At 42.1% G+C, this 27,864-nt stretch overlaps 1 protein-coding gene across 4 annotated transcripts; it reads left to right on the forward strand.

The window, feature by feature from the left end:
• The first annotated feature begins 1,608 nt into the window (after window positions 1-1,608).
• On the forward strand, window positions 1,609-27,830 carry GP6 (glycoprotein VI platelet). Of its 4 annotated transcripts, none has more exons than XM_072843846.1 (8): window positions 1,609-1,792; window positions 5,214-5,249; window positions 5,364-5,621; window positions 7,701-7,985; window positions 13,902-13,955; window positions 24,144-24,203; window positions 26,877-26,927; window positions 27,439-27,830. In XM_072843846.1, exons 1-8 carry the CDS (start codon window positions 1,759-1,761, stop codon window positions 27,672-27,674), a joined length of 1,014 nt encoding a protein of 337 aa, XP_072699947.1. In that variant the 5' UTR covers window positions 1,609-1,758; the 3' UTR covers window positions 27,675-27,830. The 4 variants fall into 4 exon arrangements, with proteins under 4 accessions (XP_072699947.1, XP_072699927.1, XP_072699937.1 ...); XM_072843826.1 differs by having other exon boundaries at window positions 1,612-1,792; window positions 4,998-5,249; XM_072843836.1 differs by having other exon boundaries at window positions 1,612-1,792; window positions 5,022-5,249.
• Window positions 27,831-27,864: the final 34 nt, after the last annotated feature.

Consider the following 27,864-nt stretch of genomic DNA (forward strand, 5'->3'; position numbering starts at 1 on the left):
TGGGTGTTATTCTGTATGTTAGTAAATTGAACACCAATAAAAAAAAAAAAAAAAAGAGCACTCATTGGTACCAAATACAAAGGAAAGTCATGAAGTGACTGTGGGAGAAGGAACCAGTACAGAGAATCTGGATGGCCATTTGGCAGTGAGTAAATTGAAGATGCACCTAACTCAAGATTTGACTATTTCCTAGTGGATACATATTTTAAAGATATTCTCACATATGTCCAGAGGGGTGCATGAGGAATGATATTTATCTCAGCATTGTTTACAGCAGAGATATTTGGACATAATGTGGCTATCCATCATTGGGACAGTGAGAGGACAAATGTGCTGAAGCAAGTACCTGTTCTGCAGACTTATGAATGGTCTGAAAACGCTGAGTGTGCAATGCAAAGACAATGACTTCCACAGCATTACACAACTTACTACACAATACAATTTAAAAGATATAAAATAAAGCTTTGCAGGGATGAATGAATTCACATGGACTATTTCAGAGCTGCTCCTTGGAGATGGAGAATAAAAATGAGAACCATAGGGCAGAGATGAATTACAGAAGAGAGTGATTACCTACATGCATGTGTGCCTGTGCTAAACCAAAGGAAACCGATTATTCAGCTCCCAGAACCCAAGCTCTAACTAGAAAAATACATTTTCTTTCTTTTTTAAAGATTTTATTTATTTGTTCATGACACACACACACACACACACACACACACACACACACACACACAGGCAGAGACACAGGCAGAGGGAGAAGCAGGCTCCATTCAGGGAGCCTGACATGGGACTCTATCTCGGGTCTCCAGGATCACGCCCTGGGCTGAAGGCAGTGCTAAGCCGCTGAGCCACCCAGGCTACCCAGAAAATACATTTTCTTCTAAGTTCAGGTTTCCCTGTTTGAATGGGACTAAAGGTCCACCTGCTTCTCAGTCTTGTGTGAGGGTCAACGAAGTAGTGACTGAAAAGTGAGTAGGTTTACAGACATATTTGTGCACCCAAGTTTATCTTGTCCTCAGAGTCCCTCAGTGATCTAACCCAGTGGTTCTCGACTGGCCATGGTTTTGTCCCCCAGGGGACATCTGAAGATGTCCAGAGACTCATTGGTCATCACAACTGGAGGGGGGAGTTGTGCTAGTGATTTCTAGTGGATGGAGGCCAGAGATACTGCTGAGCCTCGCAGAAGCACAAGACAGCCCACCCCCACTCCAACAGGCACCTGGTTCCAATTGTCAACACTGCCAAGGTTGGGATACCCTGATCTGACCCCTATAATCTCTTCAGTCTCGGCTTTTTGCTCCTTGATTCTAGCCACATTAATCACTTCCCACTTACTTGAAAATGCCAGGCTCTTTGCCTCATCAAGGCTTTGGGGCAATGCTGAACGTATTGTTCTTCATCCATGAATATTTCTCATCACCAGGTATAATCTCAAATGTCACCCCTCCAAAGGAAAGCTCCATGAAACTGTTCCTGTTAATGAGATCCATCAGATAATATTCCTACTCCATGCCTGAAGATGCAGACATGGTGTGGCTCTAGGCTGGTGACAGAAGATAAATGAGCTTCTGTGAACTTGTGTGCAAGTCACTCTACTGAGGGCATGGCTCCAGCTTGATGATCCTCACTTAGGAAAAGCCAGGCAGATCCAGGAAGGGAGGAGAGGGCTCTGCATCCTCATCACATCCGATGTCTCTGCTCCAGCCCCTGCAGCTTCCCTCCTGGGTTACAGAGCTTTGGATGGGCTGAAGAACCATGGCCCCATCCCTGCCTGCCCTTCTGTGTCTTGGTGAGTACTGAGGATTGATCTGGGAAATGCTGAGGGACAGGCAGTAGGCTATGAGACTAAGAATGTTTAAAAAATTGCATCAGAAATGAATTTCAGCAATACTCTGGTTTCTCTTCAGAAATGAATTTCAGGGCAATTGGTGACCTCTGAGGGCCCCTTCATTTCTTGGTTGGGAAAACTGGGACCTGGGAGGTGGTGTTTGTCTGTTATTATGTTCTATTCCCTTCTTGGCTAGGTCAGGAAATAAATAGGTCTTCCAGTTTTGGCTACAACTTTGTCTCTATACACTGTGTTTTTTAAAAAAATTATTTATTTATTTATTCATTTAATTAATTAATTAATTAATTTATTTTTTATTCATTTAATTTTTAAAAAAGATGTTATTTATTTATTCATGAGACACACAGAGAGAGGCAGAGAAATAGGCAGAGGGAGAAGCAGGCTCCATGCAGGGAGCCTATGTGGGACTCAATCCCAGGACTATGGGATTGCACCCTGAGTCAAAGGCAGGTACTCAACCGCTGAGCCACCCATGCATCCCTATTTAAGTTTTTTTTATGTGGACTTGGTGACATCAGGAGTAGATTATAGATTTGTCAGCAAACCTGATGGCCCTGGAGAAAATAATCCTGCCATTTGCAACAACACGAATGTTCCTTGAGGGCATTATGCTAAGTGAAATAAGCCAGACAAGGAAAGAAAATGCTGCATGATCTCACTTATATGTGGAATCTAAAAAAGTCAAACTCACTAAGGCAGAGAGTAGACTGGTGGTTGCCAGGGGCTAGGGGAGGGGAAAAACAGGGAGATAGGTGGACAGAGTACAAGCTTCTAGTTATAAGATGAATAAACTCTGGGGATCTAATGCACAGCACAGTGACTATAGGCAATAATACTACAGAATATACTTGAAATTTACTGGGAGAGTAGATCTTAAGCATTTTCATCAAACCAAACCAAACCAAATCAATCTATGCAAGGTGGAAGATGAGTTAATTAGGTTGATTGTGGTGATCATTTGACAGTGTGTACATCTATCAAATCATCATGTCAGATACCCTAGATAGACAGTTTTTCTTTGCCACTTATACTTCCATAAGGCTGGAGTAAGAGTCTCTCAGAATGAGATTGGTGGTAGGATTATGTGTTTTTTTATTGCCTGCTCCTGCAGGTCTTGTGCACAGTTTCCTTATTCAGGAGAGCCTTATTGCTAAAAGGACAGAAGCTCCAAGGCCAAGCAGGAAGGAACAGCTGTATTATGTGGATAAGAAAACAAACCACGAGCACAAACCGCCTGTCAGTCAGTCATTAACACACACTCATGTGGCACTTACTGTGGGCTAGATACTGACAAGGTAGGCCCTCTCAATACCCCCATTTTACAGATGAGAAGGCTGAGGCTCAGAGGCAGTTTAGAAACTTGTTTAGGGGGATCCCTGGGTGGCGCAGTGGTTTGGCGCCTGTCTTTGGCTCAGGGCACGATCCTGGAGACCCGGGATCGAATCCCACGTCAGGCTCCCGGTGCATGGAGCCTGCTTCTCCCTCTGCTTGTGTCTCTGCCTTTCTCTCTCTCTCTCTCTCTCTCTGTGTGACTATCATAAATAAAAAAAAAAAAGAAAAAAGAAACTTGTTTAGGTCACACATCTAGAGATCAAATAAACTAAGTTTATTTGAGTTTAGTGCCAAGTTCACATTGTTGGTAACTAAAATATGTGGCTGGTGTCTGAGTCTACCTCTTCCCAGCTGTAGGATGGTGGACAGGATACTGTCTCATCTCCATGGCCCGATTATGAAATGGGACTAATCATGGTCTCTAACCAGTAGTACTGTGGTGATTCAGAGTCCATATAGAAGTGCTCAGAAGGGTGCTGGGAGTATTTCTGGTCCTGTTAGAAGTTTGGAGTAGAAACCCACAAAAGGACCAAGGTGGGGTTGTGTTGGGCAGCGGACAAAGATGTGGGTAGAGCTTGGGTACGCATACCAGGTAAAGTACAGCATGCTCAGTGAAATTTAATTTCAGATAAACAACAAATAATTTTTAAAGTCTAAGTATATACCATTATATTTCATGGGTCATACTATACAAAAAAATTCATTGTTTATCGGAAATTCATATTTAAGTGGGAGTCCTATGTTTTTATTTGCTAAATCTGGCAATCCTAGCAAGGCTAAAATGGGGAATGCTACCAACACAACAAAAAAGTTGAACAAAAAAAAGTTCAGCTTGAAAGAAGAAAAGCTTTGGTCAATGTAGAGAAGGTAGAAGGCAAAATGCGGCAAAGTTACCTGCAAGGCAGAAAATGGAGTCTATAGATTATGTGGTTTGATAGGTGTGCAAAAGTACATGGGGAGGCTATTTAGAAGTGCGGAAAGAATTAGACACAGGGTCGAGGAAAAACTATGCAGAGGCACTAAACTGGACAAATATTGCTTCTAGGGAAAATAATTAGGAAAAATATACAGGTGCAATACTACACTCCTTTTTTTTTTTTTCAATACTACACTCCTGAGTTGTGAATAATGTTTGCACAATCATAATAATTGCAGGGTATTGATTTAAACAAAAAATTAAAACAATGGGAAATTCATGATTAAGACAGCCAGTGATCTCTAGACATGATACAATGCAAGAGAGCCTATCTGGACCTACTGCACAGCATGGTGATTATAGCCAAGAACACCTTGTTGTTGAACATTCTAAATGTTCTCACCACAAAAAAGAAATGGTAATTATGTGACAGAAGGATGGAAGTATTAGCTAATGTTGTGGTGGTAATCATTTTGTGATATATAAATGTATTAAATCAACACCTACACCTTAAATTTACACAATGTTATGTATCGTATATCAATTATATCTTGATAAAGCTGAGAAAAAAAATAAAGACCACATCCTGCACACAGCCCCCTTTCCAGAGAGGAGATAATTCCCTTTACAGTTGTCAACCAGTGTGTGCATGGGGAGGAGGGGCAAGGAATTCGTGACTGGCTTTTTAAAAATTGTAATAAAATAACAAACTCAACATAAACTTTATCATTAATGACATTTAGTACATTCACAATGCATACAACCATCACTTCTATCTCATTCTAAGGCACTGTCACCAGTCTAAAAGGAAATCATGCCCATGAAAATCACTCCTCAATGCCCCTGCCACCCACCCCCCAGTTTCTGGCAACCACTAATCTCTCCATGTCTGAGCAGATTTACCTAGTGAGCATGTTTCAGATAAATGGAATCATACAATATGTGGCCTTCTGTGGCTGGCTTCTTCTGGCACTCAAATTATGTGAGTGTGTGTCCTTAAGCAAATGAGGACAGAAGAAAGTGACTGCCTGAAGATGTGGCATTACCTGCTCTGCGTGCAGAAGTGTGGCCTCCAGGAGATGCTAGCAGGTGGTGCTTTTCTTCTCTGCTCAGGGCTGTGTCTGGGGCAGGTGGTGCAAGCACAGCTTGGTGAGTCCTTCCCCTGGAATCCTCTGGATCTGGGTGCCTGCACAAGGGCCAGGAGGGTGGGAGGAGGGGAGCACCCAGGAGGAGGTCTGTTTGGAAATTCTGCTTCCCTTCCAGGTACCCTGCCCAAGCCCTCCCTCCAGGCTCTGCCTAGCTCCCTAGCACCCCTGAAGACGCAGGTGACCATCCGCTGCCAGGGGCCTCCAGACGTGGACTTGTACCGCCTGGAGAAGCTGAGGTCCCGGAAATACCAGGATCGGCCTGTCCTCTTCATCAAGACCATGGAGGAAAGTTTCGCTGGGTGTTACCGCTGCTCCTACCAGAACGGGACCCTCTGGTCTCCCCCCAGCAACCAGCTGGAGCTGGTGGCCACTGGTACCTGGAAGGGCATGGGAGGGGGCCACCTGTGGCCTCAGGGCTCCAGGAGGGTGAAGAGGGGGATGATGATGACAGCGAACCCCGAGTCCTGGGAGGCTGGGGTTAGGGTGGGGAGCTATGTTTAGGGGAGGTGGCAAAATCCACAGTGATTCACATAAGGAATATGTCAATGCAATACCTTTCCAAAACAATCAAAATCAATGCGAAAACATCCACACTGAACAAAGCATCATACTTTTTTTAAAAGAAGATTTTATTTATTTATTTGAGAGAAAGAAGAGAGGGAGAAGCAGACTCCCCTCTGAGCAGGAAGCTGGAACCCGAGCTGATTCAGGACCCCAGGATCATGACCTGAACTGAAAGCAGTTGCTTAACCAACTGAGCCACCCAGGTCCCGCAAAACATTTTAAGTAAAGACAGAACCTGGCAGTGTCCTTTCAAGCCATACTTAAGCCTTATGCAAAAGGCAACATGTATACCCTCTATCCACGTTCTAATGCATTATTGTTTATTTTTATTTTTTTGGTGGAATAAAGTGTTCTCAGCTTATGCTTTTATTTCTAATGCATTTTTATTTATTTAATTTAATTTAATTTAATTTAATTTAATTTTATTTTTTAAAGGATTTTGTTTATTTATTCCTGAGAAACACAGAGAGAAGCAGAGACATAGACATAGGGAGAAGTAGACAGGGGCTCGCAGAGAGCCCATTGTGGGACTTGATCCCTGGACTGGGATCATGTCCTGAGCCAAAGACAGACGCCCAACTGCTGAGCCACCCAGTGTCCCTCTAAAGCATTTTTAAATGGTAATTTTCTGAACAGATTTTGAAAATATCATTGATGAATTTGTTTCCCTAAAGTCAGGAGAATTAAAAGGATAATAAATTCTTTAAAAAGTATTTTTTTTGTATAAATAAATATTTAAACTTAAAATAATTTGTGAGTTTTAATAGCCTACTTTAAAGTTTTTCAATTTTTTCAACTGTTAATAGCCTGGAAAATTTTTTTATTTTTATTTATTTTTATTTTTTTAATTTATTTATGATAGTCACACAGAATGAGAGAGAGGAGCAGAGACACAGGCAGAGGGAGAAGCAGTCTCCATGCACCGGCAGCCCGATGTGGGACTCGATCCCGGGTCTCCAGGATCACGCCCTGGGCCAAAGGCAGGCGCCAAACCGCTGCGCCACCCAGGGATCCTGGAAAATTTTTTTAATACACAAAAACTTTATTTGATAGTACATCCATTGTCAAATGTGAAGTCCAGGCTCAAACTGCACTGGCCTCCGCGTGATTATGTACACAGCTCACACTACTTACAGCAATGTGTAGTAAGTAACTCAGAGTCACAAGTCCTGAATTTGAATCAATAGTGTGGAAAAATTAACCATAAAAATACATAAAAGTGTTTTGAGCCTTCTGCGTCTCTGCTAGGCACAGTTGGAGTCTCTTTTTGTTTAAAATCTTGATGTTTTGGGGCACCTGGGTGGCTCAGTTGGTTAAGCTTCTGCCTTCAGTTCAGGTCATGATCCTAGGGTCCTGGGATAGGGTCCTGGGTTTGAGCCCAGTTGAGGGGGGCTCCCTGCTCAGTGGAGAGTCTGCTTCTCTCCCTTCTGCCACCCCAACTCATACTCTCACTCGCTCTCAAATAAATAAAATCTTTAAAAACTTCATATTTTGTTCACTATGAATTATTTGCATTAATTTTGGTTTAAAAATTGCATTAAAATATTAAGCTATTTTGTTACTACCATCATAGTTTGGGAGCTCCCTATGCATTAGGCAACTCTGTTAGTTGTTTCATTCAGTAAAGAACACTGAGGCACACAGATAGAGGGGTAGGTTTATCTCCAGGATCACACAGCCCCTAAGCGATTTGAGCCTGGGAACTGTGATATGATCTTGGTCATGCTCCCTTTAACCCTTTTGTGAGTTGGTAGCAGGGTGAGTGGGTTCTCTAGAAGGGATATACCTGAAGAGTTTCCTAGCTCTTAGGAGGTGGGGGGAATCTTCCTACCCCCATGGTCAACACACTTTCCATGGTCTTTAACACCAGAGCTCTCTTTTCAACCAGGAGTTTATGCTAAGCCCTCACTCTCAGCCCAGCCCAGCCTGGCTGTGTCCCAAGGAGGGGATGTCACTCTACGATGTCAGAGTAAATACAGTTTTGACCAATTCGCTCTGTACAAGGAGGGGGACACTGAGCCCCACAAGCAATCTGCAGAACAGTACTGGGCCAATTTCCCCATCACCGCAGTGACTGTTGCCCACAGTGGGATCTACCGATGCTATAGCTTTTCCAGCAAGTTCCCGTACCTGTGGTCAGCCCCCAGCGACCCCCTGGAGCTTGTGGTAACAGGTGAGGGAGATGCAGTCCAAGCCTTTCTTCTTCAGCTCTTGCATACTCTGGTGGAAGTTCCAGGGGAGGGGCCAACAGGTGTGAAGGGGGTGGGAGGCGAGGAGAAGCCTGAGGCTTTGGAGGGTGTATTTATCATTTCTTAGTGCTGCTGTCACAAATCACCACTAATGCACTGGCTTAAAAAACCATAAATGTATTATTATCTTACATTTCTGGAGGTCAGGTGACAAATGGGTCTCACTGGGACAAAACAAAGGTGTCAGCTGGGTTATGTTCTTTCTAGAGGTTCCAGGGGAGAATCTGTCCAGTGCCTTTTTCAGTTTTTAGAGGTGCCTGCATCTCTTGGCTCCCATGGTCCCTTTCTTTATCATGAAAGCCAGCAGTGTGGCATCTTGGTCTCTGTCTCAGACTCTTCTACTGCCCTGCCTCATGCTTCCACATTTAAGGACCCTGTGATCACACTGGGGCCACCTGGATAATTCTGGATACTTTTTCCACCTCCACATCCTTAAGCACAACTGCAAAGTCCCATTTACCATGTAAGATGCCATATTCACAGGCCTGCAGATTAGGACATGAGCATATTTGGGAGGCTCTTATTCTGTCTACTACAGAGTATATACATTAGAAAAAATAATTCTTTTAAAAGTATTTAATTATTTATTCATGAGAGACACAGAGAGAGGCAGAAACACAGGCAGAAGGAGAAGCAGGCTCCATGCAGGGAGCCCGATGTGGGACTCGATTCCGGCACTCCGGGATTATGCCCTGGGCCGAAGGCAGATGCTCAACCACTGAGCCACTCAGGTGTTCTTAGAAGAAATAATTCTTAATACCAGGGATAATGTTTTGTGTCTTGTCTAGGTTTTCAAACAAACAAAAAGCAGCAAAAAATTTATAGAAATTACTTTAAAAATGCCATAATAGGAAGGAAACTTTGACTCTCTTTTTACCACCAACACACATTCAGTCTTTCTTATTTGTAGTAGTCTAAGTACAAAGTATCTCTACAACAAAGCTTGCTGCTAAATCCTTTATATCAACTGATGTAATTTAAAAACCATTGTTGATGTTTTCTGTTAACTGTTTTTTACTGTTATGTGCCTTCACAAGTACTGAAGCAACTGAATTAAAGATTATTTTATTTTATTTTGATTGATTATTTCTTAGTTTTCTTCCCCAATTTCTTTTTTTTTAAATATATTTTTGTTGAAGTTCGATTTGCCAACATATAGCATAACACCGAGTGCTCATCCCATCAAGTGCCCCCCTCAGTGTATTTTATTTTATTTTTTTAATATTTATTTATTTATAAGAGAGAGAACAGGGAAAGGCAGAGGGAGAGGAAGGGAGAAACTTTAGCAGACTCTGTGCTGAGCATGGAACCTCATGTGGAGCCTGATCTGATCATGACCTGAGCTGAAACTAAGAGTTGGAGCAACCCACTGCATCACACTGGGGCTGCAAAGTTTATTTATTTATTTTTTATAATCTCTACACCCATTGTGGGGCTTGAACTCATGACCCTGAGATCAAGAGTTGCATACTCTTCTGACTGAGCCACCCAGGTGCCCCCACAACTGAATTATTTAAAATGCCTTAATAGAGGCACCAGGTTAATTGGACTCTTGGTTTTGGCTCAGATCATGATCTCAGGGTCATGAGATGGAGCCCTGCGTGGGGCTCTATGCTCAGCATGGAGGCTGCTCAAGCTTCTTTCCCTCTTCCTCTCCCTCCCACTTTTCCCCTACCCTCTGCTCACATGTGCTCTCTCTAAAGTAAATAAATAAAATATTTAAAAAACCGACATGCCTCAATATACAAAAAACTAACAACTCTAACCACTAGCAAATGGAAAATTCTTATCCTTTTGGTCTTCAGTGGATTAATACAGTACAGGGTAAAATGAAAATGTCCTTGTATTCAGACTTTTTTCATTGAAATCTAGCTAGTGAGGTCATTATTCACTAGAAATTGCCTTCCATTCTTTGTTTTTATTTTTTATTTTTGTTAAGATTTTATTTATTGGTTCATGAGAGACATATATATAGAGAGAGGCAGAGACATAGGCAAAGGGAGAAGCAGATTCCCTGTGGGGAACCTGATGCGAGACTTGATCCCAGGACCCCGGGATCATCACCTGAGCCAAAGGCAGATGCTCAACAACTGAGACACCCAGGTGCCCCATCCATTCTTTGTTTTCAAAGCAACTTTTATTTAGGTATAAAGGTTTCTATACCTACAAGGTTAGCCACTTTAAGTGTTCATGGTTTTTAGTGAGTTCAAAGAATTGTGCAACCATCACCACAACTCAGCCCACTTCCATCACCTCCGAAGGATGTCTAGTGCCTGTTTGCAGCCATTTTCCATTTAACCACAAACTACCTTCTATTTCTATAAACTTGCCTCTTTGGGGTGAATGCCTGGGTGGCTTGGTAATTGAGCATCTGCCTTTGGCTCAGGGGATGGTCCCAGGATTTGGGATCGAGTCCTGCCTTGGGCTCCCTGCAGGGAGCCTGCTTCTCCCTCTGCCTGTGTCTCTGCCTCTCTCTCTCTGTGTCTCTTATGAATAAATAAATAAATCTTAAAAAAATTGCCTCTTTGGGGAATTTCACATATATGGAGTCTTTTGTGACCAGCTTCTTTGACTTAGCTAATGTTTTTGAGGTTTGTTCAAATGGTAGTGGTATCAATCTTTCATTCTTTTTTTAAATAATAAATTTATTTTTTATTGGTGTTCAATTTGCCAACATACAGAATAACACCCAGTGCTCATCCTGTCATTCTTAAAGCATACGTCTTTCAAAAGAGGACAGCACAGTTCACTGAGAAAATGTAGTGCATATACACAATGGAATTTTATGCAGCCCTAAAAGGAAGGCAATCCTGTTGTGTCCTACAGTATGGATGAACCTGTAGGACGTTACAATATATAAAATAAGCTGGTCACAAAAGGACATCTACTGTCTGATTCCACTCATATGAGGCATTTGAAAGCACTCAAAATTATAGAGGCAGAGAGCAGAGAGGGGGTTGCTAATGGCTGGGGAAGGGGAGAAGGGAAATTAGCTTTAAATAGGCACAGAATTTCAGTTTTGCAGATGAAAAAGTTTTGAGATTTCTTGCACAACAATGTGAATGTACTTTGTACTACTGAACTGTACGCTTAAATGTTTGAGATGGTACATTTAGCGTACACTTAGGGGTGGTAGAAGGGGAGGAGGGCGGGGGGTGGGAGTGAATGGGTGACGGGCACTGGGGGTTATTCTGTATGTTAGTAAATTGAACACCAATAAAAAATAAATTAAAAAAAAAAGAAAATAAAAAAAAGACACATTTTCTGCTATAATACTCAGGGGCATTTTCTCATAAACCTTGGTGTCTTTGCCTACCTCATGCTTCCTACATCTTAGAAACCTGTCCCCAATCTGACAACTTCTCTCCATGGCTCTACCATCCATCACCTAGAACTGGGTTACTCCATACTGGTCTCTCTGTATCCACCCTTGCCCTTTTCTTAAAATTGGAGTTCAATTTGCTAACATATAGCATATCACCCAGTGCTCATCATGTCAAGTGCCCCCCTCAGGGCCTGTCACCTAGTCACCCCAACCCCCCACACACCTCCCTTTCCACTACCCCTTGTTCGTTTCCCAGTTAGGAGTCTCTCATGTTCTGTCATCCTCACTGATATTTTCTTTTAAGTTTTTTTATTGGAGTTCAATTTGCCAACATATAGCATAACACCCAATGCTCATCTTGCCAAGTGCCCCCCTCAGTGCCCGTCACCTAGTCACCCCCACCCCCCGCCCACCTCCCCTTTCATTACTCCTTGTTCATTTCCCAGAGTTAGGCGTCTCTCATGTTTTGTCACCCTCAGTGATATTTTCACTCATTTTCTCTCCTTTCCCCTTTATTCCCTTTCGTTATTTTTTATATTCCCCAAATGAACAAGACCATATAATGACTGTCCTTTTCCGATTGACTTATTTCACTCAGCATAATACCCTCCAGTTCCATCCACGTTGAAGCAAATGGTGGGTATTTGTCATTTCTAATGGTTAAGGAATATTCCATTGTATACATATAACCACATCTTCTTTATCCATTAATCTTTTGATGGACACCGAGGCTCCTTCCACAGTTTGGCTATTGTGGACATTACTGCTATAAATGTTGGGATGCAGGTGTTCCGGTGTTTCACTGCATCAGTATCTTTGGGGTAAATCCCTTTTAATTTTTTAAAGGACAATCATCATATGGTTTCACTCATATGTGGAAAATAAGGAATAGTGAAAGGGATTATAAGGGAAAGGAGGGTAACCGAGTGGGAAGAATTAGAGAGGTAGACAAACCATTAGAGACTCCTAATTCTGGGAAACAAACAAAGGGTTGCAGAAGGGGAGGCGGGTGGGCGGATGGGGTAACTGGGTGACAGGCACTAAGGAGGGCACTTGATGGGATGAGCACTTGGTGTTATATTGTATGTTGGCAAATTGAATTTAAATAAAAAGAAAATTAATTGAGGTATAATTGACACATGGCATTGTATAAATTTAAGATGTAGCCCATGTTGATTTGATACATTTATATATTTCAACACAATTACCATTATTGCATTAGCTAACACCTCCACCACATCACATTAATTGCCATTGCTTTTTTGTGGTGAGAACACTAAATATCTGGTCTTTTAGCAACTTTCGAGTTTGTAATATAGTGTTGTGCATTAATCTTCAGGACTCAGTTATCTACTGGTTGGAGTTTATAAGACTTGATACCTTTGCGCCCCTTTAGAACGTTTGCAAAACTACGGCAAGAGAAATCCTTTTAAAAAAGGTTAAAATCAGGGCACCTGGGTGGCTCAGAGGTTGAGTCTGCCTTTGGTTCAGGTGATGATCCCCCAGTTCCAGGATCGAGTCCTATATTGGGCTCCCCATGGGGAACCTGCTTCTCCCTCTGCCTATGTCTCTGCCTCTCTCTCTGTGTCTCTTATGAATAAATAAATAAAATCTTAAAAAAGAAAAGGTTAAAATCAGATAATTTCATACCTTTGCCCAAAGCCCATAGCACTCCCTCCTCACTCCTCATCAAACCCCTCCTTCACCCATCATCACTTGACCCGATGCTCCACCCTCACCCAGTCTGCCTCAGATACGTCAGTATCTTGCTTTCCCTCCTTTTTGAGTTGAAGACTAATTGACATACAATGTTGTATTAGTTTCAGGTGTACAACATAGTGATTATATATATATATCAATATGATATATATATATATATATATATCTCAAAGATTTTATCTATTTATTTGAGAGACACAGAGAGGGAGCAAGAGAGAGCACAAGCAGGGTGAGGGGCAGAGGGAGAAGCAGACACCCCACTGAGCAGCGAGCACGATGCAGGACCGGATCCCAGGACCTATATCTTAGGGCAGAATAAGAGGTAACCAGTTGGGTGGAGTAGTGGGATGAGTTGCAGGTGTGCAGAACTGTATGAGCAAATGTCCTGGGGTGAAAGGAGGTTGGTAAGGTGGTGGGGGCAGAAAAGGGCTGTGTTTTCTTACATGGGCATCACCCTTTCTCCATGCATGTATCTCCCAGCTTCTGCCTCCTTATCTGCTTTCTAGGATTTAAGAGCCAGTTTTGCTACTAGGGGCAATGTAAGGTGCAGGTCACAGAGATCTAGAAAAGGGCAGAGCTGAGGTTCGAAAAGCAGGGAGGCAGCTATAAAGCCTGTCATTATTAATTAGTTCCAGAATGTGCTAGGTGTGCTATTTAACACCCATGACAGTCTACGATGTGAGCTTCTTTGGATTCATTTTCTAGGTGAGGAAAGTGGGTCGCAGAAATGCTTTATTATTTGCCCAGGACCCATAGCCCAGAGAGCACAGAATTCTCTTTTTTTCTGATTTCCCAGGGACTTCTGTGACCCCCGGTTTGTTATCCAGAGAACCACCTTCCTCTGTGACAGGTAAATTCTGGAGGGTTCATCCTGGTGTCTGGGATATAGACCCATAGACCCTTTTTTTCTTTTCCCCTTTTATCCAGATTTCTCAATTTAATTCACTTGTCTCTTTCACAAATTTAATTTATTTAAAAAATCACTGATTTCTGCCTGTAAATAAGGTGGGTATAAATATTAGACATTACTATGCTGCCCTACATCCCCATTTCTATCCAGCCTTAGGGGCATGGTTTATAATGCCTAATGTGGAAAAGAATAATCTGAGTCACTTATAAGATTGTAGATTCCTGGACTCTATTTTTGAGTCTCTGATTCCATTGGCCAGTGGCTCTAAAAACATTGGGGGGGGGTGGCTGAGACTCTGGATCCCAATAATTCCTGATTCAGAAGGTATGCGGTGGGGTCCAGTGATGTTTATTTTTAACAAGTTTCCAGGTGACACTGATGCTGCTGATCTGGGGATGTCACTTTGAGAAGGACTGCACAAAATTTTGTGTGAGCCATCATTTTCTCCCATCTTCAAGGCATCTCAGTTGATTTCATGTGTTGATACCAGCCTGTGCCTTAAGAAATTGGGCATTGATCTGTGGCATCTCTAACACTCCCTGTCTCAGGGTAGACCCAAATCCAAAGGAACAGAAGCATGTTGAAAAGAGCCAAGTTGGACAAGAATGTGCAGACATGTGTGGCTGAGGGCAGTATGGGGGCTGTCATGCTAAATGAGGCACACTATATGTGTGTATGTGTATGCATGCACCCACATGTGTGTGCATGTAATTCTCATTGGAATTTTATTTTATTTATTTATTTTTTGAAGACTTTACCCATTTTATTTTATTTATTTCATTGTATATTTTTTATTGGAGTTCTATTTGCCAACATACAGCATAACACTCAGTGCTCATCCCATCAAGTGCTCCCCTCAGGGACCCCCTCAGTGCCCATCATGCAGTCACCCCAATCCCCCACCAAATCCCTTTCCACCACCCCATTTTTATTGGAGTTCAATTTGCCAACATATAGCATATCACCCAGTGATCATTCCGTCATGTGCCCCTCCGGTGCCCGTCATCCAGTCACCCCAACTCCCCACCCACCTCCGATTCCACCAGCCTTGTTCACTTCCCAGAGCTAGGAGTCTCTCATGTCTGTCATCCTCACTGATATTTCCCACTCATTTTCTCTCCTTTCCCCTTTATTCCCTTTCACTATTTTTTATATTCCCCAAATGAATGAGACCATATAGTGTTTGTCCTTCTCTGATTGACTTATTTCACTCAGCATAATACCCTCCAGTTCCATCCAAGTCGAAACAATGGTGGGTATTTGTCATTTCTAATGGCTGAGTAATATTCCATTGTATACATAGACCACATCTTTATCCATTCATCTTTCGATGGACACCAAGGCTCCTTCGACAGTTTGGCTACTGTGGACATTGCTGCTATAAACATCAGGGTGCAGGTGTCCTGGTGTTTCATTGCATTTTATCTTTGGGGTAAATCCCCAGCAGTGCAATTGCTGGGTCATAGAGCAGATCTATTTTTAACTCCACACAGTTCTCCAGAGTGGCTTCACCAGTTCACATTCCCACCAACAGTGCAAGAGGGCTCCCCTTTCTACACATCTTCTCCAACATTTGTAGTTTCCTGCCTTGTTAATTTTCCCCATTCTCACTGGTGTGATGTGGCATCTCATTGTGGTTATATTTGTATTTCCTTGATGGCCAGTGATGCGGAGCATTTTCTCTTGTACTTGTTGGCCATGTCTGTCTTCCTCTGTGAGATTTCAGATCATCTCTTTTGCCCATTTCATGATTGGATTGTTTGTTTCTTTGCTGTTGAGTTTAGTAAGTTCTTTATAGATCTTGGAAACTAGCCCTTTATCTGATACGTCATTTGCAAATATCTTCTCCCATTCTGTAGGTTGTCTTTTAGTTTTGTTGACTGTTTCTTTTGCTGTGCAGAAGCTTTTTATCTTGATTAAGTCTCAATAGTTCACTGTTGGATTTGTTTCCTTGCCTTCATAGATGTATCTTGCAATAGTTCACTGTTGGATTTGTTTCCTTGCCTTCATAGATGTATCTTGCAAGAAGTTGCTGTGACCCAATTCAAAAAGGGTGTTGTCTGTGTTCTCTTTTAAGATTTTGATGGATTCTTGTCTCACATTAAGATCTTTCATCCGTTTTGAGTTTATCATTGTGTATGGTGTAAGAGAATGGTCTAGTTTCATTCTTCTGCATGTGGCTGTCCAATTTTCCCAGCACCATTTATTGAAGAGACTGTCATTTTTCCAGTGGATAGTATTTCCTGTTTTGTCGAATATTAGTTGACCATAAAGTTGAGGGTCGACTTCTGGATTCTCTATTCTGTTCCATTGATCTATGTGTCTGTTTCTGTGCCAGTACCACACTGTCTTTTTTTAAAAAAATTTTTAAATGTTTATTTATTTATGATAGTCACAGAGAGAGAAAGAGAGAGAGGCAGAGACACAGGCAGAGGGAGAAGCAGGCTCCATGCACTGGGAGCCCGATGTGGGATTTGATCCCGGGTCTCCAGGATTGCGCCCTGGGCCAAAGGCAGGTGCCAAACCGCTGCGCCACCCAGGGATCCCCAGTACCACACTGTCTTGATGACCACAGCTTTGTAGTACAACCTGAAATCTGGCATTGTGATTCCCCTGGCTCTGGTTTTCTTTTTTAATATTGCCCTGGCTATTCAGGGTATTCTCTGATTCCACAAAAATCTGAAGATGATTTGTTCCAACACTCTGAAGAAAGCCAATGGTATTTTGATAGGGATTGCATTAAATGTGTAAATTTCCCTGGGTAACATTGATATTTTCTTTTTTTAATTTTTAATTTTTTTTAACATTGATATTTTCACAATGTTAATTCTTCCAATCCATGAGCATGGAATATTTTTCCATCTCTTTGTGTCTTCTTCAATCTCTTTCAGAAGTGTTCTGTAGTTTTTAGGGTATAGATCCTTTACCTCTTTGGTTAGGTTTATTCCTAGGTATGCTTTTTGGTGCAATTGTAAATGGGATTGACTCCTTAATTTCTCTTTCTTCAGTCTCATTGTTAGTGTATAAAAATGCCATTGATTTCTGGGCATTGATTTTGTATCCTGCCACACTGCCGAATTGCTGTATGAGTTCTAGCAATCTTGGGGTGGAGTCTTTGGGTTTTCTAGGTATAGTATTATGTTATCTGAGAAGAGAGAGAGTTTGACTTCTTCTTTGTCAATTTGAATGCCTTTGATTTTAAGATGCTGAAGAATGTTCCCTCTATCCCTACACTCTGAAGAGTTTTGATCAGGAATGGATGCTGTATTTTGTCAACTGCTTTCTCTGCATCTATTGAGAGGATCAAATCGTTCTTGTTTTTTCTCTTGTTGATATGATCTATCACATTGATTGCTTTACGAGTGTTGAACCAGCCTTGCATCCCGGGGATAAATCCCACTTGGTGATGGTGAATAATCTTCTTAATGTACTGTTGGATCCTACTGGCTAGTATCTTGTTGAGAATTTTTGCAGCTGTGTTCACCAGGGATATTGGCCTATAATTCTCCTTTTTGGTGGGGTATTTGTCTGGTTTTGGAATTAAGGTGATGCTGGCCTCATAGAACGAGTTTGGAAGTATTTCATCCCTTTCTATCTTTCCGAACAGCTTTAGTAGAATAGGTATGGTTTCTTCTTTAAATGTTTGAAAGAATTCTCTGGGAAGCCATCTGGCCCTGGACTTTTGTGTCTTGGGAGGTTTTTGATGACTGCTTCAATTTCCTCCCTGGTTATTGGCCTGTTCATGTTTTCAATTTTTTCTGTTCCAGTTTGGTAGTTTGTAGTTTTTCAGAAATGCTTCCATTTCTTCTAGATTGCATAATATATGGGCATATAGTTGCTCATAATACGTTTTTAAAATCGTTTGTATTTCCTTGGTATTGGTTGTGATCTCTCCTCTTTCATTCATGATTTTATTAATTTGAGTCTTTTTTCTTTTAAATAAAGCGGTTAATGGCTTATCTATCTTTCTAATTCTTTTAAAGACCAACTCTTGGTTTGGTTGATCTGTTCTACAGTTCTTCCTGTCTCATTTTCATTGAGTTCTGCTCGAATCCTTATTATCTCTGTTCTTCTGCTTGGTGTAAATTTTATTTGCTGTTCCTTCTCCAGTTCCTTTAGCTACGAGGTCAGCTTGTGTATTTGAGTTTTTTCCAATTTTTGAGGGATGCTTGTATTGCGATGTATTTCCCTCTTAGGAATGATTTAGCCATATCCCAAATATTTTGAATGGCTGTATCTACATTTTCATTAGTTTCCATGAAACTTTTTAATTCTTCTCTAATTTCTTGGTTGACTCATTCATCTTTTAGTAAGATGCTCTTTAACCTTCAAGTGCTTGAATTTCTTCCAAATTTCCTCTTGTGATTGAGTTCTAGTTTCAAAGCAATGTGGTCTGAAATATGCAGGGGACAATCCCAATCTTTCGGTATCAGTTGAGACCTGACTTGTGACCCTGTCTATTCTGGAGAATGTTCCATGTGAAGTTGAGAACAATGTGTATTCAGTTGCGTTCAGATGCAAAGTTCTGTATATAACTGTGAAATCATCTGCTTCAGTGTATCATTTAAAGCCTTTGTTTCTTTGGTGATGTTGTACTAGAATATCTGTCATTTGCAGAAAGTGCCATGTTGAAGTCTCCTACTATTAGTGTATTATTATCTAAGTATGCCTTTATTTTGGTTATTAGTTGATTGCTATACTTGGCAGCTCCCACATTAGGGGCATAAATACTCATGATTGTTAGGTCTTCTTGTTGGATAGACCCTTTAAGTATGATATAGTGTCCCTCTTCATCTCCCACTATAGTCTTTGGGATAAACTTTAATTCATCTGATATGAGGATTGCTACCCCAGCTTTCTTGTGAGGACCATTTGAATGGTAAATGGTTCTCCAACCTTTCATTTTCAGGCTGGAGGTGTCCTTAGGTCTAATTGAGTCTCCTGTAGACAGCAAATAGATGGGTCTTGCTTTTTTTAAATTTTTATTTATTTATGATAGTCACACACACACAGAGAGAGAGAGAGAGAGAGAGAGAGAGAGAGGCAGAGACACAGGCAGAGGGAGAAGCAGGCTCCATGCACCGGGAGCCCGACGTGGGATTCCATTCCGGGTCTCCGGGATCGCGCCCTGGGCCAAAGGCAGGCGCCAAACCGCTGCGCCACCCAGGGATCCCGCGGGTCTTGCTTTTTTATCCAGTCTGAAGCCCTGCATCTTTTGATGGGATCATTTAGCCCATTCACATTCAGAGTAACTATTTTTTTTTCAGAGTAACTATTGAAAGATATGAATTTAATGTCTTTGTAATACCTATTCAGTCCCTGTTTTTGTGGATTATTTCTTTGGGCTTCCTCTTTCTTTTACAGGGTCCCCCTTAATAGTTCTTGCAGAGCTGGTTTGGTAGTCACATATCCTTTCAGTTTCTGCCTATCCTGGAATCTCTTTATCTCTCCTTCTATTCTGAATGAGAGCCTTGGTGGATATAGTATTCTTGGTTGCATGTTTTTCTCATTTAGTACCTTGAATATATCCTGCCAGCCCTTTCTGACCTGCCAGGTCTCTGTGGAGAGGTCTACTGTTTTCTTTTTCTTCCCAAATGAAAAGAGCATTTATGTTCAGGGATAATATTCAAACATTTTAACAGATAAAATGCCAAAGGCACCAAGATACCAGAACTGACCATAACAAGGCTGCAACTCCATATATGTGTTGCCAAAGCAAGCACTGTGAGGCTACAGCTCTGAGTGACAAACCATTGGGAAAGGGATTCCTCTGAGGAGAGGTCTGCTGTTAATCTGATATTTCTCCCATATAAGTTAAGAATCTCTTATCTCTCACTGCTTTAAAGATTTTCTCTTTATCTTTGGAATTTGCAAGTTTCACTATTAAATGTCGATGTGTTGAATGGTTTTTATTGATTTGTTGGGGGGAGGACCTATCTCCTGGATCTGCATGCCTGTTTCCCTCCCCAAATTAGGGAATTTCTCAGCTATGATTTGTTCAAATGCGCTTTCTGGCCCTGTGGCCCTCTTGGCATTTCCTGGAACCCCAATTATAAGTAGATTCTTTCTTCTGAGGCTGTCATTTATTTCCCTTAACCTTTCCTCTTGGTCTCTTAATTGGTTCTCTCTTTTTTCTTTAGCTTCCCTCCTTGCCATCAACTTGTCTTCTGTGTTGCTCGCACTTTCCTCCACCTCATTAACCCTCATCGTTAGGACCTCCAGTTTGGGTTGCATCTCATTTAATTGATTTTTAATTTTGGCCTGATTAGATCAAACTTCTGTAGTCATGAAGTCTCTAGAATCCTTTATGCTTTTTTCCAGAGCCATCAGTAGCTATAGTTGTGGTTCTGAATTGGCTTTCTGACATCAAATTGTAATCCAAATTCTGTAACTCTGTGGCAGAGAGTACTGTTTCTGCTTCTTTCTTTAGAAGGAAGAATTCACCACAAGTCATTTTGCTCAGTGCAGAGTGACTGTATGACCTGGCTGAGTCAAGAATATCAAGCACAAGCTAACTAAATTTCACCCTAGATGATTCTGACAAGGTCAAAGACCAGAAAATGAAAACGGAGATCAGGACAAAATAAAACAACAGGACCACTAAGGTGAAAAAGAAATTTTAAAACACAGTAGTAAAAAAAAAAAAAAGGACAAGAATCCCAAAGAAGTCGTAAAAAAAGAAGAGAGAGAGAGAAAAAAAAAAGACCAAAGTAAAGAGAAAAAAAAAAAGAAAAAAAAGGAGACTGGGAGATGGTGGTGGTGGAGAAGTTGTAGTGGAGGGAGAATGTAGTCTACCTGACAGGTCCTAGAGGGTGATTCTCTTGGTTCTGTGTGTATTAAGTTCTGTTTGTTAGAAGATGCTCAGTTCCAAATGTGTATAAACCAGCAATACTTTTAGGAAGCCCCAACATTGACCACCAAAACATATAGGAGATAAAAGAGGGGGGCAGAATGGGAATGAAGAGAGAATATAATCTCACAGAATGAACCAGCATGGTATACCACTTGTTTCTGGGTGCATGCGGTCATGTTTTAGAAGGTATTAACTTCCAGCATTGTAGAACCAGATGAGGCAGAGAAAACAAAAACACAAAACAAAAAGCCATATCTCGTATATTTCCCAAAATTAAATTGAGTATGTTGAAGGGAATCTAGAAGTGGGAAAGATATTTAAGACATGTAATTGTAGAAATATGAAAGTCAAAAAGGAAGAAACTTAAAAATGAAGAGGTGGTAAAATATTGCAGTTAAGGTGGGAAAAGAAAAAAATATTGGAAATATTTAGACTGATATAAAAATGAGTTGTACTGGAAAAGGAGGAAAAAGGAAGGGTACTCTAGTTCTATATACTATAAATCCCTCAACTTCCCCTGGAGCTTTCCAGAGCTGCTTGGTGAAGAACTTGCTCTTCCCCTGTTCTTCCAGCTGGTCTTCTGGGGGAGGGGTCTGCTGTGCTGATTCTTAGGCATGTGTGCCTGCGTGGAGATGCCTGGCTCAGTGGGAGATGTTTATCCTTGAGGTCTTTGTTCCCTGGTGACCCCGTCTCTCCCAGGCACATGGTGAAACAAGGAGGAAAAAACAACGGCAGCAGCCAGATTTCCAGCTCTGGAGTCAGCTCCTCACTAGTAACTAACTAGTCAGCTCCTCACTAGTAACTAATGAGGACTAGTAACTAATGAGGTCCACCTCCCAGTCCACACTGGCCTAGATGCTCCAGGGGCTGGCGCGGGTGCTCTGATCTTGGCACAGCTTGCAGGGCACCCAGTGACAGGAGAGTTCTCGATGTCCTGTGCCCTCCTCGCTTCCACCTGTCCCTGGGGGAACACAGGATCATGGGCTTTGTCGGCTTTGTGCCCTGGGGTCAGGGCCTGTGCTGCTGGAATCCCGCTCCCGGGGTGCGTGGCTCCCGAAGGCAGCAGGGCACAGACACCTCCGTCTGGAGCTGCCCACCTAACCAAGTGGCTTCTCCCAAACGTCGGGTGGGCTGTACGCTCCAGGTCTTTACCGAGATCAGTCCATATTTTGTGGTGCACTTTCCCTGGGCGCAGTGCTATTAGTGGCTCTGGGAAACTGAAGGCTTCACTGCTTCTCTTGTAATTCTGTCCGATTTTCCTGCTAAACACGTTTCTGTCTGGGAAGAATCCAGCGCAGATTTTTAAAATTTCTGCTTCTCCAGGGCTGGGCTTTCCTGTCCTCCTGTCCTGGAAGCTTTGGCTGCCCAGGTTTACTTTAGCCTGGCTCTTCATGGTGCCCCTCCCCCACTTGATTCTTATTTATTTATGTATTTATGTATGTATGTATTTTTCCGCCTTCCTACCTTGCTAGAAGTGAAAACCCTTCTCTCTGTAGCATTCGAGCTGTTCTCTTTTTAAATCTCAGGTAGAATTTGTAGGTGTTCAGGATGTTTTGAAAGTTATCTAGGTAAGTTGGTGGGACCAGGTGAGTTGAGGATCTCTACTCTTCTGCTATCTTCTGTATTTAGTTTCATGGCAATTTATCACGTGTAGATCCATGTAACCACTACTTTCGTCCACTACTCCATCCCCATGAGCATTACCCTCAGGATACCCCTTTATAGTTACATCTACCCTCTCCACTCCTACAGTTCCTACCTCCTGACAAGTATTAATTGTTCTTTATTTAATTTTGTCATTTTCACAGTGTTATATATATCAGTGGAAAGATTCACCTAGCGTGTTTTTTGAGATTGTGTTTTCTCATTCAGCGCAATGCCCTTGAGATCCATACAAGTTATTGTGTGTATCGATAATGTATTCCTTTTTTGGCTGAGTGGTATTCCACGGTTTACATGTACCATCTCATGTTTAATCTAAATTCAAAACAAAAATTTATTTATTTATTATTATTTTTGAGAGAGTGAGAGAAGAGAAAGTGCATGCATGTGATGTGGGTAGGGGCAGAGGGAGAGAGAGAATCTTAAGCAGGCTTCCTGGTCAGTGTGGATCCACACAGGGCTCAATATCATAACCCTGAGATCATCACCTGATGGAAACCAAGAGGTGGATACTTAATGGACTGAGACATCCAGGTGCTCCTCAAACAAAATTTATAAATGAGACTTACAGGAAGAGAAATAACAGAGAACAAATAATATGCAAGCTCTTATTATACCACAGATAGGTAGGCTTTGATGAGCTGGTTTTACCATAAAAAGGCCCACCAAGATAGTCCCCACTCTTGATAGGAGCTACATATTTATAGGTTGAAGGTTTTTAGGAAATGTTTTGGTGTCCATGTAACCAGGGCAGTCCCTGGATAAGAAAATGGCCTTAATAAGGAGGGGAGCCTCTTACACTCAGAAGATGGCATAAACCACTGAGCTTGTACAGATATACTGATTCACTTTGAGAATGAGAGCCAGAGAGATCACAGAGGGAGATGGAGAGGGAGATAGAGTCCCCACTGAGCAGGGGCTTGGATTCAGGGCTCAATCCATTACCATGGGATCGTCATCTGAGCTGAAGGTAGATGCTTAACCAACTGAACCACCAAGGCACCTCTACTTATTTTTTAAATTTAGATATGTCACAAACCATGAAATTCATCACACCCACCAGAATGGCAATAATAATAATAATAATAATAATAATAATAGTAATAATTAAGTACAACAACAGGTATTGTTGAGGATGTGGGGAAATTGGAACCCCCACACATTGTTGATGGGAATGAAACATCATGTTGCTGCTGTGGAAAACAGTTCAGCATTTCCTCAAAAGAATATCCTATGACCATATCATAAAATTATCACAGGACTCAGCTATTCCACTTGTAGCTATATGCTCCCCCCAAATTAAGAAATTAAAAAATGCATGTTCATAAAAATGTGTACATAAATGTTCATGGCAACATTATTCATAGTAGCCCCAAAAAGGAGATAATGTAATGTCCATCAGTGGATGAATGGATTCATTTCTTATGCACCCACTGAGAGATAGAAGAGAACATGTCTTATAGCCCTCTGCTTTTTTCTCTCCTCAGTGTTCATGCAGTGTGTGCCAGAGAAAGGGGTTCTGGGAAGCCCAGACAGCTCAGAAAGGGTATGCAGAGTAGGGACTCACTGGGAAGATCTGATGTTATCCATGTTCTCATTACCCTCTTGCTTAGAATTCCCAGAAGCCTCCAGAAAACAGAGCAACTTGCACCTCAACAAGAGCTCCACAATTGGTGAGTAATCAGGCACTCGGAACCCAGTAGAAAGGAGTATGTAGATAGATTTCTCTTTCATCATCTAAGGCCGTAGGCTTTAAGTCTGCTTCAGGAGATAACTTGACTCTTCCAAATAAAGTCCTTGGTTTGAGGATCAAGGATGGGATGGAGGTGGGCTCTGAGTGTGCAGACAGATAAGGTTTTTGGATAATGTGCCATTTCAAAGATGGTGGAGCCAAGGGGCTGATGGGGAAGACCATTGCTCATTCCTACACGCTGCTATTCTGACTTTGCTCTGATGCATGTGTGTAAGCTTTGTCCCCCATTGCTCACTGCTTCCTCTTACTCCTGCAGTTCTGTGCAACATACTTCCCTCATGTTGTAGCTCTCTTTCCCCTTCCTTTTCTTAGAAAAGTATCAATTTTCCTCAAGACAGAAAACCTTGCAGATCCCTTGAGGATAGTTCTGATATCTCGACTGGGTCCACCTGACTCTAGCTTTCTGCTCGATTCCTGATGCCAGCAAATTCTAAAACCCTGATGAGATTCTTTGCCATCCTCTGTTCAAAATACTTCTGGGTTGCCAGTCACCCTTAGGATATAGCCAGGGTTTCTTTTTTTTTTTATAAATTTATTTTTTATTGGTGTTCAACTTGCCAACATATAGAATAACACCCAGTACTCATCCCATCAAGTGCCCCCCTCAGTGCCCGCCACCCAGTCACCCCCACCCCCCGCCCACCTCCCCTTCCACCACCCCTAGTTCGTTTCCCAGAGTTAGGAGTCTCATGTTCTGTCTCCCTTTCTGATATTTCCCACTCATTTTTCTCCTTTCCCCTTTATTCTCTTTCACTATTTTTTATATTCCCCAAATGAATGAGACCATATAATGTTTGTCCTTCTCTGATTGACTTATTTCACTGAGCATAATACCCTCCAGTTCCATCCCCATCGAAGCAAATGGTGGGTATTTGTCGTTTCTAATGGCTGAGTAATATTCCATTGTATACGCATACCACATCTTCTTTTTTTAATAATAAATTTATTTTTTATTGGTGTTCAATTTACCAACATACAGAATACCACCAGTGCTCATCCCGTCAAGTGCCCCCCCTCAGTGCCCATCACCCATTCACCCCCACTCCCCGCCCTCCTCCCCTTCCACCACCCCTAGTTCACTTCCCAGATTTAGGAGTCTTTATGTTCTGTCTCCCTTTCTGATATTTCCCACACATTTCTTCTCCCGTCCCTTATATTCCCTTTCACTATTATTTATATTCCCCAAATGAATGAGAACATATAATGTTTGTCCTTCTCCGATTGACTCATTTCACTCAGCATAATACCCTTCAGTTCCATCCACGTCGAAGCAAATGGTGGGTATTTGTCGTTTCTAATGGCTGAGTAATATTCCATTTTTTTAATAAGTTTATTTTTTATTGGTGTTCAATTTACCAACATACAGAATAACACCCAGTGCTCATCCCATCAAGTACCCCCCCAGTGCCCATCACCCATTCACCCCCACCCCCCGCCCTCCTCCCCTTCCACCACCCCTAGTTTGTTTCCCAGAGTTAGGAGTCTTTATGTTCTGTCTCCCTTTCTGATATTTCCCACACATTTCTTCTCCCTTCCCTTATATTCCCTTTCACTATTATTTACAGTCCCCAAATGAATGAGAACATATAATGTTTGTCCTTCTCCGATTGACTTACTTCACTCAGCATAATACCCTCCAGTTCCATCCACATTGAAGAAAATGGTGGGTATTTGTCATTTCTAATGGCTGAGTAATATTCCATTGTATACATAAACCACATCTTCTTTATCCATTCATCTTTCGATGGACACCGAGGCTCCTTCCACAGTTTGGCTATTGTGGACATTGCTGCTATAAACATTGGGGTGCAGGTGTCCTGACGTTTCATTGCATCTGTATCTTTGGAGTAAATCCCCAGCAGTGCAATTGCTGGGTCATAGTAGCCAGGATTTCTTAGCTTGATATTCAATGCTTTTAGGCCCAATGCCCTTAGATCAGCCACTGCTCATCCCAGACTCCGTTGATCCTCTTGTCTTCATTCCTCATGCAAATCTTAGCCACACAGAGTCAGATGAAGCTCTCCTGGATCCTTGGCATCTTCTCCTGATTCTGCATCCAAGCCACTTGCTCTGTTTTTCCTTCTATTTCCTCATGGCCTCAGTCTCTCAGGAAAGCCTTTTATGACACTGGGTTGTATAGCTTCCTCTGTCCTATGGACTGCCTGTTATGTCAATTTACACAGTATATTAAAATATGCACCTGTCTGCTGGCTGAGCACCTGGTAAGTCTCTGGAGGTACTTACGGAATGAGACGCAAGCTGCCACGTGTGGGATGCTTATCATATGTCAAGAACTGTGCCTTGTGCTGTTATTATTGTTATTGATTTAAATTTCACATTAACCTGTGATGTATTATAATTATTTTCATTGACAGATGGGAAAACTGGCTCATAGATGTTAAGTCATTTGGTAGAGGCCCCACATCTAATTAGGGATAGATCTGGGGTTCAAATCTAGATGCCCAACTCTGTAGTTTATGCTCCTCTTATAGTCATGGGATTCTGCCTCACAAGGGCATGTGTTTGGGATGGGGCAGGAACAGGGTTACAGGAGATGGTCTTACTCCTTTATACTTTCCTTTTTGATTCCCAGTGCCTTCTAGGACTATCACTGTCTCTCCAAAGGGGTCAGACTCTCCAACTGGTGAGTAAGTGGTCCTCTCTGGACCCTCTTCATTCTCACCCCTGTGCAGAGGCTATAGCTCTGATTTTGGGTCCTGGTATATAAAATATTAAGGGGAGGGTAAATATAAGCCCTTGGAACTCAGAATTGGGCAATAAGATCAGGTGGGGAGGTTGAAAATTTCTAAAGGATCAGGGAAAGAGAAATTCCATCTCTTTATCTGCCCTTTATGACAGTTTTTTTAATGCAATTAGCCAAATAACCAGGTAGTGTCTGTGTGTGTGTGTGGAGGGGTTGCATCAGGGGCCCATGAGGGTGTGTGGAAGTGATATTTAGAGAATTTGGCTTATCTAGCCCTGATCCTTGGTGAGGAGGGGAGGAACTCTCTAGGAAGGAGACTGGCATTCTAGATAGCAGAGAATAATAGGACCTCAAATGAGAGATATGGCTATGAGAAGCTCAAGATGCGCCTTGAAGTGGGTCCTGGAGATAGGCTTTTGTCACCTGCTCCTGTCTCTCTTCATTCTTCCAGGTCTTGCTCACCAGCACTACACCAAGGGCAATCTGGTCCGGATATGCCTTGGAGCTGTGATTCTAATACTCCTGGTGGGAATTCTGGCAGAAGATTGGCACAGCAGAAAGAAACCCCTGTTGCTCCGGGTCAGAGCTGTCCACAGGCCACTCCCACCCCTCCCACAGACCCAGAAACCACACAGTCATCAGGATGGGGGTCGACCAGATGGCCATAACCATGGGTCCCACCATTAGAACTTCAAGGCTTGGTTGTGTCTATGAGGTAGGGAGTGTAAAGACCATGCTTGGAGTGTGTGGAACATAAGAGCAGGAAGATAGGGGTTATGACTGTAGAGAAGGAGGGTCACGGGTCTTCTCTGTGATGCCCCATAAAGGAGTTGTTGATGTCTATTTGGTTTTTTGTCCAAGGACTCTGTTCATTTGG

This window comes from Canis lupus, chromosome 1 (genome assembly GCF_048164855.1).
Source record: "Canis lupus baileyi chromosome 1, mCanLup2.hap1, whole genome shotgun sequence".
Lineage (NCBI taxonomy): Eukaryota > Metazoa > Chordata > Mammalia > Carnivora > Canidae > Canis > Canis lupus.

Bases quoted from the DNA above. Each gene is read 5' to 3' on its own strand.
- GP6 (XM_072843826.1), top strand. From the start codon at position 5,105: ATGAGGACAGAAGAAAGTGACTGCCTGAAGATGTGGCATTACCTGCTC. The intron at 5,250-5,363 runs GTGAGTCCTTCC...CTTCCCTTCCAG, and splicing joins GGTGGTGCAAGCACAGCTTG to GTACCCTGCCCAAGCCCTCC. The intron at 7,986-13,901 runs GTGAGGGAGATG...CTGATTTCCCAG, and splicing joins CCTGGAGCTTGTGGTAACAG to GGACTTCTGTGACCCCCGGT.